General features: G+C 43.2%; 1 protein-coding gene across 5 annotated transcripts in view; it reads left to right on the top strand.

Moving 5' to 3' along the window:
• LOC101599836 (phosphatidylinositol 3-kinase regulatory subunit gamma) overlaps positions 1-18723 on the top strand; it is a 109735-nt gene that overhangs the window by 24688 nt on the left and 66324 nt on the right. The window contains exons 1-2 of one of the 5 annotated variants that reach the window (XM_045149955.1): positions 12158-12298; positions 13258-13367. The exons of 2 other annotated variants lie outside the window; for them this stretch is intronic. In XM_045149955.1, coding sequence (XP_045005890.1) covers positions 12294-12298; positions 13258-13367 — 115 coding nt within the window. In that variant the 5' untranslated portion in view covers positions 12158-12293. Of the gene's footprint in view, positions 1-12157; positions 12299-13184; positions 13368-14502; positions 14525-18723 lie in introns of those variants that run through there. 2 more of the 5 variants (XM_045149956.1, XM_045149957.1) reach the window with 2 other exon arrangements.

Raw genomic sequence — 18723 nt, 5'->3', positions numbered from 1 at the left:
TGGTAGTGATTATGGGTTCCATGTGTGTGGTAGAGCAAAAACACTGCAATGCACAGACAGGAGGCTAATCAGGAAGTCAGAGAAAGGACTGGAGTACTTCAAAGACATAACCCCAATGAGCTGAAAACCTTTCACTAGCCCCCACCTCTTAAAGTTTCTATCATCTCCCAGTAATGCCAAAATAGGAACTAAGTCCATCATGGATCTTTGAGAGACATTTTATTTATTTATATTTTTTTATGTTTTGGTTTTTCAAGGTAGGGTTTCACACTAGCCCAGGCTGACCTGGAACTCACCATGTAGTCTCAGGATGGCCTCAAACTCATGGTGATCCTCCTACCTCTGCCTCCTAAGTGCTAGGATTAAAGGCGTGCGCCACCACACCCAGCGAGAGACACTTTATTTATGTATTCTATTTTGTTAAAGTTCGGAGATATGTTATTATAGCTTAAAGCCTTAAGAGGGGGGGAAAGGGCACTTAAGTCTAGCACAGCTCTTGCCCAGGGAGGCAAGAGGGATGCTTTTCTTAGCAGACACTTTAAATCCAAACTATCACAGATACTATGTTAGAAAAAGAAAAAAGAATCTATTGCCTATATTTATACAAACATATCTGATGGTAAGGTGTAACTATTAAAAAACCAGAGTTAGCCTTTTATTCCAACACTTGTGAGGCAGAGGTAGGTGGATTACTGTGAGTTCAAGGCACTTTGAGACTACATAGTTAATTCCAGGTCAGCCTGGGCCAGAGTGAGACCTTACCTCCCGGGGGTAAAAAACAAAAACAAAAACAAAGTTATTTCCTCCAAAGTGGGAGATCACAGATAAATTCTGAGACAGTAGATGTGTCAGGTTCTAGATTACTCTCATTTACCCATAACACTTTCTAGGGCTAGGCTGGGTGTTTCTGGTACCTGGCCACTATAAGTCTCATTCTTGTTCTCCCTCTCCCTTTCTCTCTTCTTCTTTCCTTTCTTTTCCCTTCCCCTCCCCCCTCTCTTTCTTGAGATAGTGTCTCAATACGTTGCTTACACTCATTAATTACAGGACTCAGGCGATCCTCTTATTTCCTGCCTCAGAGTGGCTGGGATTGGTCTGTGAGCATCAGCATTCTTTTTACTAGGTATACTCACAGGCCACTGAGAATCAAGCTCTGAAGCAGGTCTAGCAGAGAGCTTCTGCCTGTCTTAGTGGCATTTGACTGTATGGTTCAAGACAGATTTTTAGTACCCCCACCAGGAGTGTGGAGTTGGAGGGAGGAGTAACGGGCAGGACTCAAGCCACGTGGGTGTATATTGTCCCCAGTGAAACAATTAAGGCTTCCCAAGGAAGAGAAACCAAACATCTTCCAGGGGAAACAACTTCAAGACTTCATGGGGTTATAGAGAATATTTGACACTTTAGGCTGCCTAGCATTTGAACAATGTTCCTATTTTGGGGGGATTCCTAAACTAGATGAGAGGTAGAACTCATGAACTCTGATACGATATTGAATGTAGTTTTGGAAATAAGGTGCTATTTAGGATTTGGGGCTACCTATTAAGCTCAAAATTCCTCTTTTTTTTTTTTTTCTGAGGTAGGGTCTCACTGTAGCCCAGGCTGATCTGGAATTCACTGTGTAGTCTCAGGGTGGCCTCAAACTCACAGAGATCCTCCCAAATGCTGGAATTAAAGGTGTGTGCCACCAAGCCTGGCTAAAATTGCTAATTGGAGGTATAAAATATATTCTTTAGTGGAAGAGGAAAGTCATAGTGATTAATAAAAAATAATAACTTATCACAGGTGGCAGGACTCATGAAAAAAGCCACTTCTTTGCTTCTGGCACAAATGGTAGGTATTAGGGCTCATGAGAAAGCCCTCTCTCAGGCACTATTCTGGATTACTTGGGGAACAGAGGGTGAAAACTAGACAGTAGGGAGATGGTTTGGTCAGTAATGTGTTTGCTGGGAAGCCTGAAGACCTGAGTTCAGATCTCGAGCATCCATGTAAAATGCAGGTGTGGCAATGTAAGCCTGTAATCCTGAGCTGTGGAGATAGAGAGAGAGGGTTTCTGGGGCTTGCTAGCTAGTTATTATCAACAAATCAGTGAGATCTAGGTTTGGTGAGAGATCTGTCTCAAAAATTAAGATAGATGTTATCTGCCTGCTGCTCTGTGCATTCTGTACTGTGTGTTGGGGCTGTAGGGAGGCAGGGGTTCCTTTGCTGATGAAGGAGAGGGTCCCATAGCTAAGGACAACTCAGTTCATGTACTAGAGTCAGGCTGCCATTCTGCCTGAAAAGGGCAGAACTAGATTCTGGGGCACAAAGAAGAAGTGATGCCTGAGCTGAGTCTGGAAGGGTTAATCTGGGCATTTTAGGCTAGAAAGATACTGCAAAGTCCAGGTGGGAGAGAGCACAGCATTTGCTCTGCTAGTCTGCCATCTTTGTTTCTCTGGCTCATCCTTCTAATTTTTTTAAGGGTTTTGTTTTTTTTTTGTTTGTTTGTTTTTATTTATTTATTTGAGAGCGACAGACAGAGAAAGAAAGAGGCAGATAGAGAGAGACAGAGAATGAGAGTGCCAGGGCCTCCAGCCACTGCAAACGAACTCCAGACGCATGCGCCCCCTTGTGTATCTGGCTAAAGTGGGTCCTGGGGAATTGAGCCTCGAAGCCGGGTCCTTAGGCTTCACAGGCAAGCACTTAACCACTAAGCCATCTCTCTAGCCCTTTTCTTTCTAGTTTTGGCTCAAATGTCCTCTCAGTGCCTTTTTGTGATCCATGAAGCAAGTTTTGTTATTATTATTATTTTTTGTTTGTTTTTTGAGATAGGGTTTCACTGTCTCTGTAATTATTATTAATTAATTGGTTAATTTATGATGGGGGCTGGGTATGGTGGCGCACGCCTTTAATCCCAGCATTTGGGAGGCAGATTTAGGAGGATTGCTGTGAGTTTGAGGCCACTCTGAGACTACATAGTGAATTCCAGGTCACCCTGAGCTAGAGTGAGACATTACCACAGGGGGGAAAAATTATGACCGGGGACAGAGAGAGAGACAGGATGCATCTGGTGTTTTCAAGGTAGAGTCTCACTCTGATCCAGGCTGACTTGGAATTTACTATGTATTCTCAGGGTGGCCTCAAACTCATGGCGATTCTCTTACTTGTGCCTCCCAAGTGGGCCACCATGCCTGGCTTTTTTTTTTTTTTTTTTTTTTTTTTTTCAATGTAGGGTTTCATTTTACCTTGGGCTGACCTAAAATAATTCACTGTGTAGTTCCAGGCTGGCCTCAAACTCATGTTTTTTTTTTTTAATTTATTTTTCTTCTTATTTTTAAAAAATATATATTTATTTATTTGATACAGGAAAGAGGCAGAGAGAGAAACAATGGGCATGGCAGGGCCTTCAGCCACTGTAAACGAACTCCAGATGCATGCGCCCCCTTGTGCATCTGGCTTATGTGGAAAATTGAACCAGGATCCTTTGGCTTTGCAGGCAAATGCCTTAAAGACTAAACCATCTCCCCAGCTCCCCCCCCCTTTTTTGTGTGTGCTGATGATACTGGGAGTTGAACTCGGGGCCTCAAAAATGTTGGTCACACAATTTGGCAACAAGCTACATCCCCAGCCTCAGCCTTTTTTCTATTTTAAACTAAGATTTAAAATCAAGTAAGGAAACTGGAATTCTTTCATCCTTTAACAAGTGCTCGTGTGTGTGTGTGTGTGTTTGTGTGTGTGTGTAACATACATAAAATGGATGCTAGATGTGAGTTCTGTGGAATTTCAGGACAATCATTGTATATTTTAAAAAGGGGGTATGGATTACAAATTGCTCAAAACTACTGAAAGAATGACTACAGGAAGTGAGCATATTTTAAAAACCTTATGTGATGTTTCATTTCAGAAATGAGCTGGGCTGAAAAATGAAGCCAATTTCTCTTCTTGCTGCTGGGTTTTCCTGAATTTCCTGCAAACTGCTTGGGAATTTTGCAAACATTTTACAGCTGATAAAATAAAAGGGCAATGGAACTGAGTGGCTATGGTGTCTTCCTAGGGGCAGCCAGCAGGAAGGTCTGTCCCTTCTGGTTTCTGTAACTAAAAACCAAAAACAATTTTTTGATTTTCTTTTTTTTTTCTTCAAGGTAGGGTCTGGCTGTGGTCCATGCTGACCTGGAATTAACTGTCTGAAGCTGGCCTCGAACTCACAGTAATCATTTTGCCTGGGCTCTAGAGTGCTAGGATTAAAAGGATGTGCCACCAAACGTGGCCTGTCTTTGTTTTGTTTTGTTTTTTTGTTTCCAAGGTAGGGTTTCACTCTAGACCAGGCTGACCTGGAATTCATTATGTAGTCTAGGGTGGCCTTGAACTCACAGCAATCCTCCTACCTCTGCCTCTCAAGTGTTGGGTTTAAAGGTATGCACTACTGTGCCCACCTCCTGCCTTTTAAAATAAGACCAGAGTCAACTCAGGATCTTCTGTAAGGATTACCAAAGTAATCTGAATTTAGACTGCTTTAGAGTCTTCTTGGCGAATTAACCTGCAACTTTCGCTTATTCACTCAAACAATGTTTGAACAGCAACAACAACAAAAAGGCTGGGCGCGGTGGTGCATGCCTTTAATCCCAGCACTTGGGAGGCAGAGGTAGGAGGATCGCTCCACCCTGAGACTACATAGTGAACTCTAGGTCAGCCTGGACTAGAGTGAAACCCTACATCGAAAATTAAAAAAAAAAGAACTTTTGCTGTGTGCCAGGCCTTATTCTGGGTATGGATGAATCCAGAACATTGTCTCCACTTATGAGGTATGAGGTACTCTAAGAGTGGTGGAAGAGATTATGTCTAGCAATAGTCACTTTGGCATATAGTGGGTTGAAGGCCATGCAGAGATGTCAGCATGGGTTGGGGTGAACAATCTGTGAAGCCAAATGCAGAGAAGTAGGAACTTGCCATTTTATATTGTAATGTGCAAAGTGCATGAGAAATTTTGTATTATTATGCATGTTCTTCATGATAGATGATAGATTACAGATTATCAGATTATTGTTATTTTAGGTGAAAGATTCAGTAAGTTTCCGCCATATTTTCCTCTATTTATTTTGTTATTATGTGTATGTATGTATGTATGTATATATATATATATATATATATATATATATATATATATATTTTTTTTTTTTTTTTTTTTGGTTTTTCGAGGTAGGGTCTCACTCTGGCTCAGGCTGACCTGGAATTCACTATGTAGTCTCAGGGTGGCCTCGAACTCTCGGAGATCCTCCTACCTCTGCCTCCCGAGTGCTGGGATTAAAGGCGTGCGCCACCACGCCCGGCTCTTATATATATTTTTTATTGGCAACTTCTATACTTGCAGACAACAAACCATGGTATTTCCCTCCCCTCCCCCACTTTCTCCTTCATAGCTCTGCTCTCTGCCATATGCCCTCCTTCTGTCCATTAGTCTTTTAACTTGATGTCATCATCTTTTTCTCCTATTATGAGTGTCTTGATTATTGTTCTTTTTATTGTATATGTATGTGTATATATGTATAGTGTATGATGTGTGTGTGTATGGATGGATATGAATATGACTAGCATGTGTGGAGGTCTGAGAACAACTTGGGATGATTGTTCTCTCCTTCCACTTTGCTTGAGACAGTCTGTCCACCCCCACCCGCTCCCTACCACACTACATCCAGGCCCTGCCTACTTTGTTTTTTCTGCTTCAAGTACTACCAGTCTAGCAAGCTTCCAGATTCTTTCCACAATTTCAGATGCCAGCTCTGCCTCCCATTGTGTCGGTGCATTGGGATTACAGATACTTTGTATTTAGCATTATGTGTGTGCTGGAGAATAGAATTCAGACCAGCTGGCTTGCAACACATTTTTTTTTTTTTGGTTTTTCAAGGTAGGGGTTCACTCTAGCCCAGGTTGACATCACCATGTAATCTCAGGCTGGCCTTGAACTCTTGGCAATCCTCTTACCTCTGTCTCCCAAATGCTGTCATTAAAGATGTGTGCTACCACTCCTGGCTTACACTTACTTTAAAAATTTTTTTTTTTAAATTTCTTTTGGTTTTTCCAGGTGGGGTCTCACTCTAGCCCAGGCTGACTTGGAATTCACTATGTAGTCTCAGGGTGGCCTCGAATTCTTGGTGATCCTCCTACCTCTGCCTCTCAAGCGCTGGGACTAAAGGTGTGTGCCACCATGCCCGGTCAAAGTCAAAGTTTTTCTTTCTGTTTTTATTTGAGAGAGAGAGAGAGAGAGAGAGTGAATAGGTACATCAGGGCCTCCGGCTTCTGTAAACTCCAGATGCATGCACCACCTTGTGCGCCTTATGTGGGTTCTGGGGAATTGAACCTGGGTCCTTTGGCTTTGCAGACAAGCTCCTTAACCACTAAGCCATCTCCAGCCCCAACCTGAACTTGTTTTTTGGTTTTTTTTTTTGAGGTCTCACTCTGGCTCAGGCTGCCCTGGAATTCACTATGTAGTCTCAGGGTGGCCTCGAACTCACGATGATCCTCCTACCTCTGCCTCCCGAGTGCTGGGATTAAAGGTGTGCGACGCCCAGCCCCAACCTGAACTTTTTTTTTTTTAATATTTATTTATTTATTTATTTGAGAGCGACAGACACAGAAAGAAAGACAGATAGAGGGAGAGAGAGAATGGGCGCGCCAGGGCTTCCAGCCTCTGCAAACGAACTCCAGACGCGTGCGCCCCCTTGTGCATCTGGCTAACGTGGGACCTGGGGAACAGAGCCTCGAACCGGGGTCCTTAGGCTTCACAGGCAAGCACTTAACCGCTAAGCCATCTCTCCAGCCCCTGAACTTTTTTTTTTTTAAACATTTTTTTGTTTATTTATTTATTTGAGAACGACAGAGGGAGAGAGAGAGAGAGAATGGGCGCGCCAGAGCTTCCAGCCTCTGTAAACGAACTCCAGTTGCGTGAGCCCCCTTGTGCATCTGGCTAACGTGGGTCCTGGGGAATTGAGCCTCGAACTGGGGTCCTTAGGCTTCACAAGCAAGCGCTTAATTGCCAAGCCACTTCTCCAGCCCTCCCAACCTGAACTTTTATAGACCTCCTTTTAACACATGGTCTCTATATCTGTTTCCCCAATCCACATGATTAACTTGCTTGAAGATGTTTCAATGAAGCCTCCAGGAACTGCAAATGAACTCCAGATGCATGCGCCCCCTGTGCATCTGGTTTATATGGGTCCTAGGGAGTTGAACCGGTGTCCTTAGGCTTCACAGGCAAAATGCCTTAACTGCTAAGCCATTTCCCAGCAACCCCCCCCCCCCCCCCGGCAAAATTTTTTTTCCATGAATACTGGGCCCAAGGTGGTGCATGCCTTTTTAATACCAGCACTTGGAAGTAGGAGGATTACTGTGAGTTTGAGGCCACCCTGAGACTATATAGTGAATTCCAGGTCAGTTTGGGCTACAGTGAGACCCTGTCGTTAAAAAAAAAAAAAAAATCAAAAATCTTTTGGGTGCTGGAGAGATGGCTTAGTGGTTAAGGTGCTCACCTGTGAAGCCAAAGGACCCAGGTTTGATTTCTCAGTGCTCCATGTAAGCCAGATATACAAGGTGGAACATGCATTTGGAGTTTGTTTGCAGTAGCTGGTGGCCCTGGCGTGCGCGTTCTCTCTCTCTCTCTCTCTCTCTCTCTCTCTCTGAAATAAATAAATAAAGAAGTTTGTACATCCTTCTTGGATCATCACTATCTTTGGGGCTCTCATAACACTCTTGATTTCTCTATCATATGCCCATCATCACTTATTCCTTTGTTGGCTTTTCCTCTGTAATTCTGGACTCAGTGTTAGGGATTCTGTCTTACTTTTTTTTTTTTTTTTTTTGAGGTAGGGTCTCATTCTAGCTCAGGCTGACCTGAAATTCACTATGTAGTCTCAGGGTGGTTTCAAATTCACAATGATCCTCCTACCTCTGCCTCCAGAGTGCTGGCATTAAAGGCGTGTGCCACCATGTCCTGCTACTGTCTTACTCATTTTTGTATTTGTATTTTCGACAAGTGAATAAAGGGGAGAAACTTTTCTCTCTCTCTCTCTCTCCCTCCCTCTCTCTCTCTCTCTCTCACACACACACACACACACACACACACACACACACACACACACAAAACCTACAGTGGAGTTCTAGGACTTTAGTGTTGGCTCTGTCACTAAAAGACTGCATGACTTTGAACAAGTCCCTTCACTGCTCTGGTCTCAATTTTCTCATCTGTAAAATGAGAATAAAAATACAACTCTCCTCTTCAGGGTTATGGAGATTAAATGAGGTAACAGAGCTCACCAGCTGCTTGCCCTGTTTGTGCCCTGCTCTAGCAAAACAGCCTGGACTATTGTTCTTGTCATTTGGATCTCATTTGCTCTCTTTCCTGATGAGAGCCAAGCTGAAATCTGTTGTCTTGTTGGAGGGGAAGTTTGCAGAAGTGGCATACATATTATCCAGGTTGTCCCTGTGTTAGAAAGGCAGATATAAAAAGAGGGGAGCATGTCAGACTATAGAGATCGCCTTTTATGACCTCTAAAGCTGAAAGCCTTAGGAGGATCCAAAGTGGGGATAGTGAGGCAGAGCAGATCTACATCATGTGCTGACGGGTCTAAGCCCCCTAAGTACAGGAATTCATCAACATTTGGAGGACTGCCACTTCTATGCACTCCTCTCATTCATCTAATGTCATAATTTCTCACTGCCTTAGGCTGATATGATTAATTCTATCATGAGTATTCAAGTGTTAAGAAAGATGAGGGGAGGTAAAAAATTGTAAATGCCAAATAAAACAGATGCTGTTCAGAATGATTTCAGGTACAGCTATCTCAAAAGATGATTATCAATTCTAGGTAAAACGTCGTTCCCAAAATCTAATATGACTCTTAAAATATTTTTTACCATATAGGCAAATTTTTCCATCATAAGGCATGTGGCTAAGGGAGGCCCTAGAAGCTATAACTGATAATCTGTATTGTTTTCTATGTCTTTTCTTTATTAAGTGAATTTACCTAGCTGTATGGACTGGGCTTCACAAGACAAGTGGTCAAGGAAAGGTGATGAGGGAGGGAAAGAAAAAGATTAAGGCCAGAGGAATTCTTCCTCAAAGGCTACAGTTAGTCCTGATGTTAAAGCTAGTGATCTTAGAGGGGAAAAAGGTACATTTCCATTTTGCAAAGCTTTGTTTAGAAAAAAGTATTTTGTGTTCAGATGGCACCTTTAATCATGAACTTTTGGCTGAGTTCCAGGCTGATTTTGCTGGCACAGAGAACTCTGAGATCATATCCTATATTCAGAGCACAGAAAAAAAAAAAAAATCATCCATTTCTGAAACAGAGGTGGAAAATGGAGCATATTTGAGCAATTTTATAACAAAACCATACCAGAGTGAAAAAAGGAAGGACATCCTATCTATTTGGAGTTACAGAAAAATACTAGTCTAACTACTTAAGTGACTTTTTTTTTTTATTCTTTGAGTGTTTCACAATAGAGTAGCTTGCACAAATCTGAAGGCACTATTCTATTTCAGATACATAAATCAAGGCAGGTAGATTTTGTGATTTACCTAAGGTTAATTTAAAGAAAGGAGAGAGGCAAGGGTGAGGGGAAGCACCTCTTAAAGTAGCAGGTTGTGACCCAGGAGTTGGAGCTCTTTGAGCTGTACTGAATCTACACCCAAGCAGAATATAATCCTTCAGCGTGGTAGTGGTCCAGGACACCAGAGATAACATGTTCTACCTTTGCCAAAGAGCCTTCAGGCAGTTTGGTGACAAACAATCAGAACCCCCCTTCTGTTTCTCAACTGAAAGAAAGGCCAGCATCATCTGACAGGCACTTCCCAACATGGCAAGGCACTAATTTGAGCCCATCTGAAGGAAGCGTGCTTCACCTTGACTCATCATGGCCTCTTACATCACTTATTCCTTGGAGGTCTCCTGTTAAAAATTTATACATGCTGGAGAGATGGGTCAGTTTTAGATGATAGCCTGATGTCATGCATCAACTTTGAGCATCATTATAACACTGTAGTACTTTACGAAAACAAAACCTCAAATGTCAGAAGGGCCTGGTGATTACTCTTTATATTAGAAGTTGAAACCCTACCACTAACTGATGGCAAGTGGTCCATTCACAAGTGACCCATGGAAACCTGAACACTATTAAAGTCTCTTCACCTTTATTGGGGGGGGTACTGCACAGACAACAGTAAACAAAAATGAACCAACTTGCCCTGGGCACATTGTTGTCTTTTTTTTTTTTTTTTTTTTTTTTTTGAGGTAGGGTCTCACTGTAGCTCAGGCAGACCTGGAATTCACTATGTAGTCACGGAGATACTCTTACCTCTGCCTCCTGAGTGCTGGGATTAAAGCCACCCACAATCTTTTGAGTTACTGAATGTGAATACTTTTGGCTCCCAGATATGATAGAGACTGCTGGGAAGTCAATGACAAATCAGAGTCTATCTTCTAGCATCTTCTACTTGAATTATCAAATTAAAATTAATGAGCCTTCCTTAGACTAGAAGTATATAAAGAAAATATTTTCAGGCTGGGTGTGGTGGTGCATAGGTCAGCACTCGGGAGGCAGCGGTAGAAGGATTGCTGAGTTCAAGGCCAGCCTGAGACTACACAGTGAATTCCAGGATAGCCTGAGCTACAGTGAGACCCTGCCTCAAAAAAACAAAATCAGTTCCCTCCCCCCAGAAATCTAAGTAAGAATCTTAATGTTCTTTTTCTTTTTTAAAATTAAGCTTAACCCTGTCCATATTTCCTGACTTTTCTCTTTTACTCCTTATCTAGTCTGTATGCATTTTGGCTGCTTCCAGGAAGTGTCTTAAGATACCTTTAAGGAAGGCAGAACCACCTTAGGTGGTGGAAGCTGAGACGTGGCAACTCTTCCAAAGGTGAACCAACATAGCAGAGCAGTTTAGAATAGGATTTTTTTTCCCCCTAGGGCTTAAATCAGGTTGTCAACTCAAACACAATGGGCTTTGTTACTTCTGTGTAAAGAGGAAATGGAGCAGTTTTTTGCCTCTTCAGACTGTATTGTGGGGCAGGATGGCTATCCCAGGCACAGGTTATTCAGTGTTCCCCAGCAAGTTAATTAGCTGTTTCTGAGATGCATGGAAATATTCCGCTTTTTAGTTTTTATTATTATTTTTTTAATGCCGAAGCCGGTCTCGCAGCTTTAATGGGGGAAGGGACTGAGTGTGCGAGTAAGGTCTGTCAGGGAGACAGAATAAAGCCCTTTTGGCGAGAGACTCCAACACCTGTGATTTATATCAAAAATCACAGACGAACTGTAATTGCAAGGCATTTTATTTTTCTTCTGGTTTGAGTACTGGAACTGGAGGGCTTGCCGATATAGCGCACTCTTTACTTCGGGGGTGGGACATTACCTGTGGGCTCGCGAGTCGCTGGGTGGGAAGCACAGAGGCGCCGCGAAATGCCTCAGTCACAAATACTCCAGGCTCAGGGGGTTGCAGGAAACAGTCCTGCAAGTGGGTTTGGCGACCTTTGCTTTGACAACTTATCCAGGGGACAAGGGAGTGCACTCCCAGCAAGGGAAAGAGGTTAGTAGGGAGAGACTCAGCGTGGAAGGCCTCGGAGAGGAGTGCGCGCCCCGCCGAGTGACAGCACGCGCCCCTCCACTGCCGGCCCGAGGCTCCCCTCCCCCGCGCGGGCCAGTCTCCGGGCAGAGCAGTCTCGCGCCAGCCCGTCCTCCCTCTCCTCAACCGTCCACCCGGTGGACCGAGCCTCAGCGGGAGCCCCGCCTGTCTCCGGGCAGCTTGAGCCCTCGAGCGCTCGCCCAGCCTGTCAGTAACCGCCGCTTGCGCCTTCTTCCTTTTCTTTTCTTTCTTTTTTTTTTTCTTCCTCTTCTTTTCTTTTCCCCCTGCCTTTGTCCCGCTTAGTAACTGGGCTCTGACCAATCGCCGCCTTACCGGCCGGCGCCGGCTCTCTCCTGATTGGTCGGCTTGGGGCGCGCAGTCGTCTCCCGCTTCTCTGCCGGAGCAAGGCAGACAAAAGACGCAGGCTCCAGGCTTCGGCAACCGGGATCAGCCAATCAGCATGCGCCTTGCCTTCCCCCTCCCTTTCTTTCTCTCCCTCCCTCCCGGCTGGGCTCGCGTGCTCCCAGCACAGACTCCTGGCGAGCGGCCAGCGCCCGGACTGTACCATTCCGATTGAGGCTGGGGGCGGACGGAGGATGGCTGGTTAACGAGCAGAGCTCTACAGAGTGGCGGGGAGAGTTGACAGTCGCGATGGATGTCAAATTCCCAAGCACTTTCTCAGGAACCTTGATGATCCTCGCATATGAGGTGGCGTCGAGCGGGAAGGGCGGTGGTGATAGTGGATGTCCCCCCCTGCCCCGCACTTTGGGGTGGTGCCTCAGCGGGAGGGGAGTGTGGGGGCGGGGGAGGAGGTCCCCTCAGCGCAGTTAAAATGAAACTCTAGTGGTTCGAGTCAGGGCCGGTCGTGAGGGGACCCGGTACCGGCAGCGGCACCGGCGGGGCTGCTCGCATTCCGGCGGGAGCGCACGGCCGAGCCGAGCTGCCTGCCCTCCCGGCGGGCGCCTGTCCCGAAGCTGCGGCAGCTTGGGTTCCGAGCCTGGCGGGAGCAGAGCCCAGTCCTAGCCCCGGAGGGAAGGGATCGCTCTCAGCAGACCCGCGGGACCCCGCAACTTGAACGCAATCCCCAGCTCATTTTTTTTTATACCTTCCTTTGTCAGTCTCCCAGCTTTCTTCCAACGCGTTCTTTTTATCTTTTTTATTTTTTCTTCTCTGCATTCTCCCTTCGAAGGACACAACAGTGGCTTCCGCTGAAAGATTAGGAGGCAATAGGAACTGTTCCCTTTGGAGAGCCAGCGTGTAGAGAGGATATATATATATATATATATATATATATATATATATATATATATATATATAGTTTTTTGGTTTTTTTTTTTTTTTTTTGAAAAGCTGTTTTTTTAGTACCTATGGCTTTCCGAGCCCCTGTCACTCTGTGAGGATAAAACCCGCAGCTTGAAAGTTGGGCATTTTGTATGCTGCTTGCCTTGAGAAGAGGGGGAGATCCCCAGCCTCATCTTGCTAGTTGGCTGGACTTGTACCGGCCGTTGGAAAACCAGAAATACATTTCCTTAAGAAACTTTTACAGAATATATATATATATATATATATATATATATATATATATAATTTATTTAGATTTTTAAAATATCAAATAAATAGATATATATGCTTTCTACATATATTTCCTGACGACCTGCCCCTGACAGCGCGATGTACAATACGGTGTGGAGTATGGACCGCGATGACGCAGACTGGAGGGAGGTGATGATGCCCTATTCGACAGAACTGATATTTTATATTGAAATGGATCCTCCAGGTACTTGGGAGAAAAAAAAAAATCTTGTGATGTGTCTGATTTGTGTTTAATAAGACTCAGATGATGCTTTCCCAGTGCAGAAGTACTCCTTGGTGCCCTAGGTTGGTGATGAGGGACAGATTTGCAGTCCGAGCTGCAGTAAAACTGCTTCTGGTGTACACCTTGAAAGTTTGCTCTTAGGACCTTGATTTTACTGTCCTGCGAAGGTGTGAGGGTGGAGAGAGGATGGGACGAAAGACCCGTCTTTTGGTTTTGCTTTTGCATGTCGTTCAGGTTTTTGTCAGTCCTCCACTCTTCTTCTCTCCCCCCCCCCCAATTAATGATATCTACCTGCAAGGAATGCTGTATAACCCACTCTTGAAGTCAGTCTTTCCCTTTGGGGAATTTTTTAAAGCTTATCCTTATCCCATTTGTCTGATTTGGTTCGTTGTGTTTCACCATGGCTAACTTCAGGAAGTGAGTTTCCTTTGTGGTTATTCATTTTAAGACTCCGTTTTTTTCTCATAGTAACCAAGTGCCCGGTAGTGATCTTCAGGGATTGGGCGTTCTTATTCAGTCATGGCCAGTCTGCTTTTCTCTCTCTGTATATAGTCTCTTAGATTTGCTTTTAATATTTTTATTTCTCATTAATTTATGGTGATTTCCCTTAATTTTTGGGAGAGAGTTTTATGTAACTTCAATTCAGAGTGAAATTAAGGAACCTTTTTCTTGGGGATATGTGATATGCACATAATATGTATGGTAGGTTTCTGTACACATACATACACACACATGTATATACACACTGTATTTTTAATTTAAAACTGTCTGAGACCATTACAGACATTTTGCATATTTGGTAGGGAAGAAAGGGGAAAAAAGTTTTTTTTTTTTTCTCTTTAAAGTCTTTATGGCTATTAACTGTCAGATGTTCAAATCCTCTAAGCCATAACAGGCAGTGCTTTATGTAATGATTTTGAGTAAGTAGATGGCCTTTGTGCTGCCTTGTTTTTATTGAGGATGAATTTCTTGTCTTTTAAAATGTGTTATAGCTAAGTCTTCAGAATTAATTGGGTGTCATTGGGGAACCTTGCATGTTATAAGACTATGTAGTTTTGGAAACATTTGAAAGGAATGGAGCTCTTGAAGGGTAATGAAGTATAAATGTCTTACAGAAGGTATGTAAAAGATATATCTGTATCCTTGCAAACAGTGAATGATCCTCTTTTTTTTCAGTTAGTGATAGTGTTAAGTGATGCACTGTTTAAAATTAATAATGAGCAAACCTTTTTCCGCTTAGAGATCACTAAGAATTATTTTCTTTTCCTTCATTTTATAAATGTCTTGATTTGCTTTTGTAATTGTGACTGTAATCCATATGCAGCTTTTCAGTGATTTGTAAAGTTTGTAAGATTTACCACCCATCTATTGTGTTTTCCCCTTTGTTTTACCCTAATGGTAAAGCAGCACTTCTGGTAGATACATTTGTCATTCATGTGCTCAGAAATCTAGTACATCACTGGCATCTCTTACAAAAAGTAAAGCTAATGATGGTAGATGTGTTATTGTTAAGAATTATGTGTTCAAACTGCCTTAGAATCAGACTGTCTATACTATCTTGCTTTGCAGACATACAAAGGGAATTTTCTGGGCGGGGAGTAGGGAGGAAGGGATAAAATGAAGAGGCATTAATGGTTGAAAATCTTGTTCTAAGAGAAAAATACTAGCCAAGTTGAGTTGACAAAAAAATCATGTTTCTTATTTTCTTTTATTTTTTGAAATTGGGTCTCACAGTGTAGTCCAGGTTGGGGCCTCTAACTTTCAATCCTCCAGCCTCATCCTCCTCAGCCCTCTGGCCTGACCGTGGCCCAGAAATAGTTTTTTACTGTTATTTTTTAAGTTGACTATTATAACTATGCAAAGATGTCTTATAAGGTTGCATAGAAAATTCTGATCCAAACTTTATTTTCCATGGAAATAAACTTTGAGTTTAATATGTTCATCCTTGCCTGGTGTGGTGGTGCATGCCTTTAATCCCAGCACTTGGGAGGCAGAGATAGGAGGATTGCTGTGAGTTCTAGGCCACCCCGAGAGCACATAGTGAATTCCAGGTCAGCCTGGATTATAATGAAACCCTACCTCAAAAAAACAAAGAAACAACAACAACAAAAATTCATCCTTGAATAAAATTGTGCATATTGAGTTTCTATTCAGAATACTGAAAATGTGTATAGGAGGATGCCCTACCTTCCCCCTCCTCTGTCTCTCCTCCCTCCCCTCCCCACTTCTTCTTTCCTCCTTTTTTTTTTTTTTTACCCCCTAGTCCAGGCTGACCTGGAATACATTATGTAGTCTTAGGGTGGCCTCAAACTCATGGTGATTCTCCTACCTCTACCTCCTGAGTGCTGGGATTAAAGGCATGCATCACCATGCCCAGCAAATGAATGTTTGTTTTGTGTTTTTTTTATATTTATTTGAGAGAGAGAGGAAGAGGCAGATAGAGAGAAAGAGAATGGGCACACCAGGGCCTCCAGCCACTGCAAATGAACTCCAGATGCATGTGCCCCCTTGTGCATCTGGTTTACATGGGTCCTAGGGAATTGAACCTGGGTCCCTAGCCTTTGCAGGCAAATGCCTTAATCACTAAGCCATTTTCCCCAGCCCATGCTTTTTTTTTTTTTTTTTTTAATGAAAATAACAGGAATGCCAACATCCTTTTGTGTGATAAAGTTTTGGTACATTTAAAAGTATGAGTAGGGGATATATATAATCTCATTTGGCAGAGTGCTTGCCTAGCGTGCATGAAGCCCTGGATTTGAGCCCTAAGCACTGCATAAACTGGACATGGAAGCTCATAATGTAGTTTCCTTAGCTGCATAGCAAGTTGGAGACTAGCGTAGGCTACATTGCCCTAACTGAAAAATAAAACTACAAGTCAGTGAAGTGGTGGCAGAGTTTTTTGTTTTTTCTCATGAAGTTCTTTTTTTCTGGGGGGTGGCGGGGGTTTCGAGGTCTCATTCTAGCCCAGGCTGACTTGGAATTTACTATGTAGTCTCAGAGTGGCCTTGAGCTCATGGTGATCCTCCTACCTCTGCCTATCAAGTGCTGGAATTAAAGGCATGCACCACCACACCAGGCTAACTTCCAGCTTTTACATGGAATCCAGGGTTGCTTTATCTTCATTAAGGTTTTAACAAAACACAACACAACAAAACAAAAAGTTCAGTGGCTTCCTCTTTTTTAAAAAGCCCTAAATTGCTTACCCTTTGATATAAATCTGTCTGTTTTTGCTTTTAACTTAATTTTGTAGCCTATTCTCCTTCTGGAGTCCAGCATACCTTTATAGAAGCTATATTTGTATTCTCTATTTCTTGAATGTATGCTTTTATTTTTTTTCCTGGGATGCCTGTCATTTCCTGTACTTACTTGTAGAAATCATGTATGTTTAGAACTCACATTGAATGCCTTTTCCCCAGAATATATGTTCCCAGAAGCCCTCCCCCTTTTTATTTGTTTATTTGAGAGCAGCAGACAGAAAAAGGGAGAGAGAGAATGGGCACACCAGGACCTCCAGCCACTGCAAACGAACTGTAGATACTTGTGCCACCTTGTGCGTCTGGCTTACGTGGGTCCTGGGAAATTGAGCTCAAACTGGGGTCCTTAGGCTTCACAGGCAAATGCTTAACCACTAAGCCATCTCTCCAGCCCCCAGAAGCCCTTTGTTAGAAAATATCCTCCCTTTCTTTTTCATTCCTATTATAGCACTTTTCAGATGGAATTTCTTCATTATGTTTAGAATAGTTACTGTATTTATTTATGTGTACTTTTGACTATAGAATTGTCTTTCTACCTGGTTAGAAGTTTCTTAGCTTGCTCAGGATCTTGCAAATAGTAGATAATGTAATCAGTATGTATTGCATTAATAAATAAGAAAAACTTTTTGTAGATTTAGGTACTTATAGTCCTTGGTCACCTCATTTCTTGGCTATGGCAGTAACACCTAGAGTTAAATAATTTTTCAAAAAAATTTTTTATTTTTATTTATTTACTTATTTATTTTTGGTTTTTCCAGGTAGGGTATCACTCTAGCCCAGGCTGACCTGGAATTCACTATGGAGTCTCAGGATAGTCTTGAACTCATGGCGATCCTCCTACCTTTGCCTCCCGACTGCTGGGATTGATTAAAGGCGTGTGCCACCACACCCGGCTTATTTATTATTTTTTAATTTAATTTAATTTTTATTTATTTATTTGACAGAGAGAAGGAGACAGAGGGAGAGAGAGAATGGGTGCACCATGGCCTCCAGCCACTGCAAACATACTCCAGACACAGGTGCCACCTTATGCATTTGGCTAATGTGGGTCCTGGGGAATTGAGCCTGGGTCTTTTGGCTTTGCAGGCAGATGCCTTAACCGCTAAGCCATCCTTCCAGCCCTTTATTTTTATTTTTCAAGGTAGGGTCTCACTCTAGCCCAAGCCAATCTGGAATTCACTATGTAGTCTCAGGCTGGCCTCGAACACACAGTGATCCTCCTACCTCAGCCTCGCAAGTGCTGGGATTAAAAGACGTGTGCCACCATGCCTGTCTTAAATTTTTTTTTTTTTTTTTTCCGAGGCAGGGTCTCATTCTAGCACAGGCTGACCTGGAATTCACTATGGAGTCTCAGGGTGGCCTCGAACTCACGGCAGTCCTCCTACCTCTGTCTCCCAAGTGCTGGGATTAAAGATGTGCACCACCACACACGGCATTAAAATATTTTTTGGCTTTTTGTTTTGTTTTGTTTTTCAAGGAGGGTCTTACTTTAGCTCAGGCTGACCTGGAATTCACTAGTCTCAGGGTGGCCTCGAACTCATGGCAATTCTCCTACCTCTGCCTCCCAAGTGCTAGGATTAAAGGTGTGTGCTACCACACCCAGCTTGGCTTTTCTTTTCTTTTTTTTTTTTTATCTCTTTTACAAGATAGGGTTTCACTCTAGCCCAGGCTGACCTGGAATTCAGGGTGGCCTTGAACTCACAGTGTTCCTCCTACCTCTTCCTCCCGAGTGCTGGGATTAAAGGCGTGAGCCATCATGCCCAGCAGGCATTTTTTAAATTATTATTATTAACAGCTTCCATACTTACAGACAATAGACCATAATTCCCTCGTTTCCCCTCCCCTCCCCCATTTTCCCCTTCACTCTCTAGCATATCCCCTCCCTCTCTCCCTTAGTCTCTCTTTTATTTTGATGTTACCATCTTTTGCTCCTATTATGAGGGTCTTATCACTTCACTTCTCAGTACTGTGGTGCCTTTTGGGTCATTCCAGTGGTCACCGTCATCTGAAAAGAGAAGCTTCTTTAACCAAAAGTGAGGGTAGTATTAATAGATGGGTATGAA

Source organism: Jaculus jaculus, chromosome 5 (genome assembly GCF_020740685.1).
Source record: "Jaculus jaculus isolate mJacJac1 chromosome 5, mJacJac1.mat.Y.cur, whole genome shotgun sequence".
In the NCBI taxonomy this organism is placed as follows: Eukaryota; Metazoa; Chordata; class Mammalia; order Rodentia; family Dipodidae; genus Jaculus; species Jaculus jaculus.
This window is presented reverse-complemented; position numbering and strand designations above follow the sequence as displayed.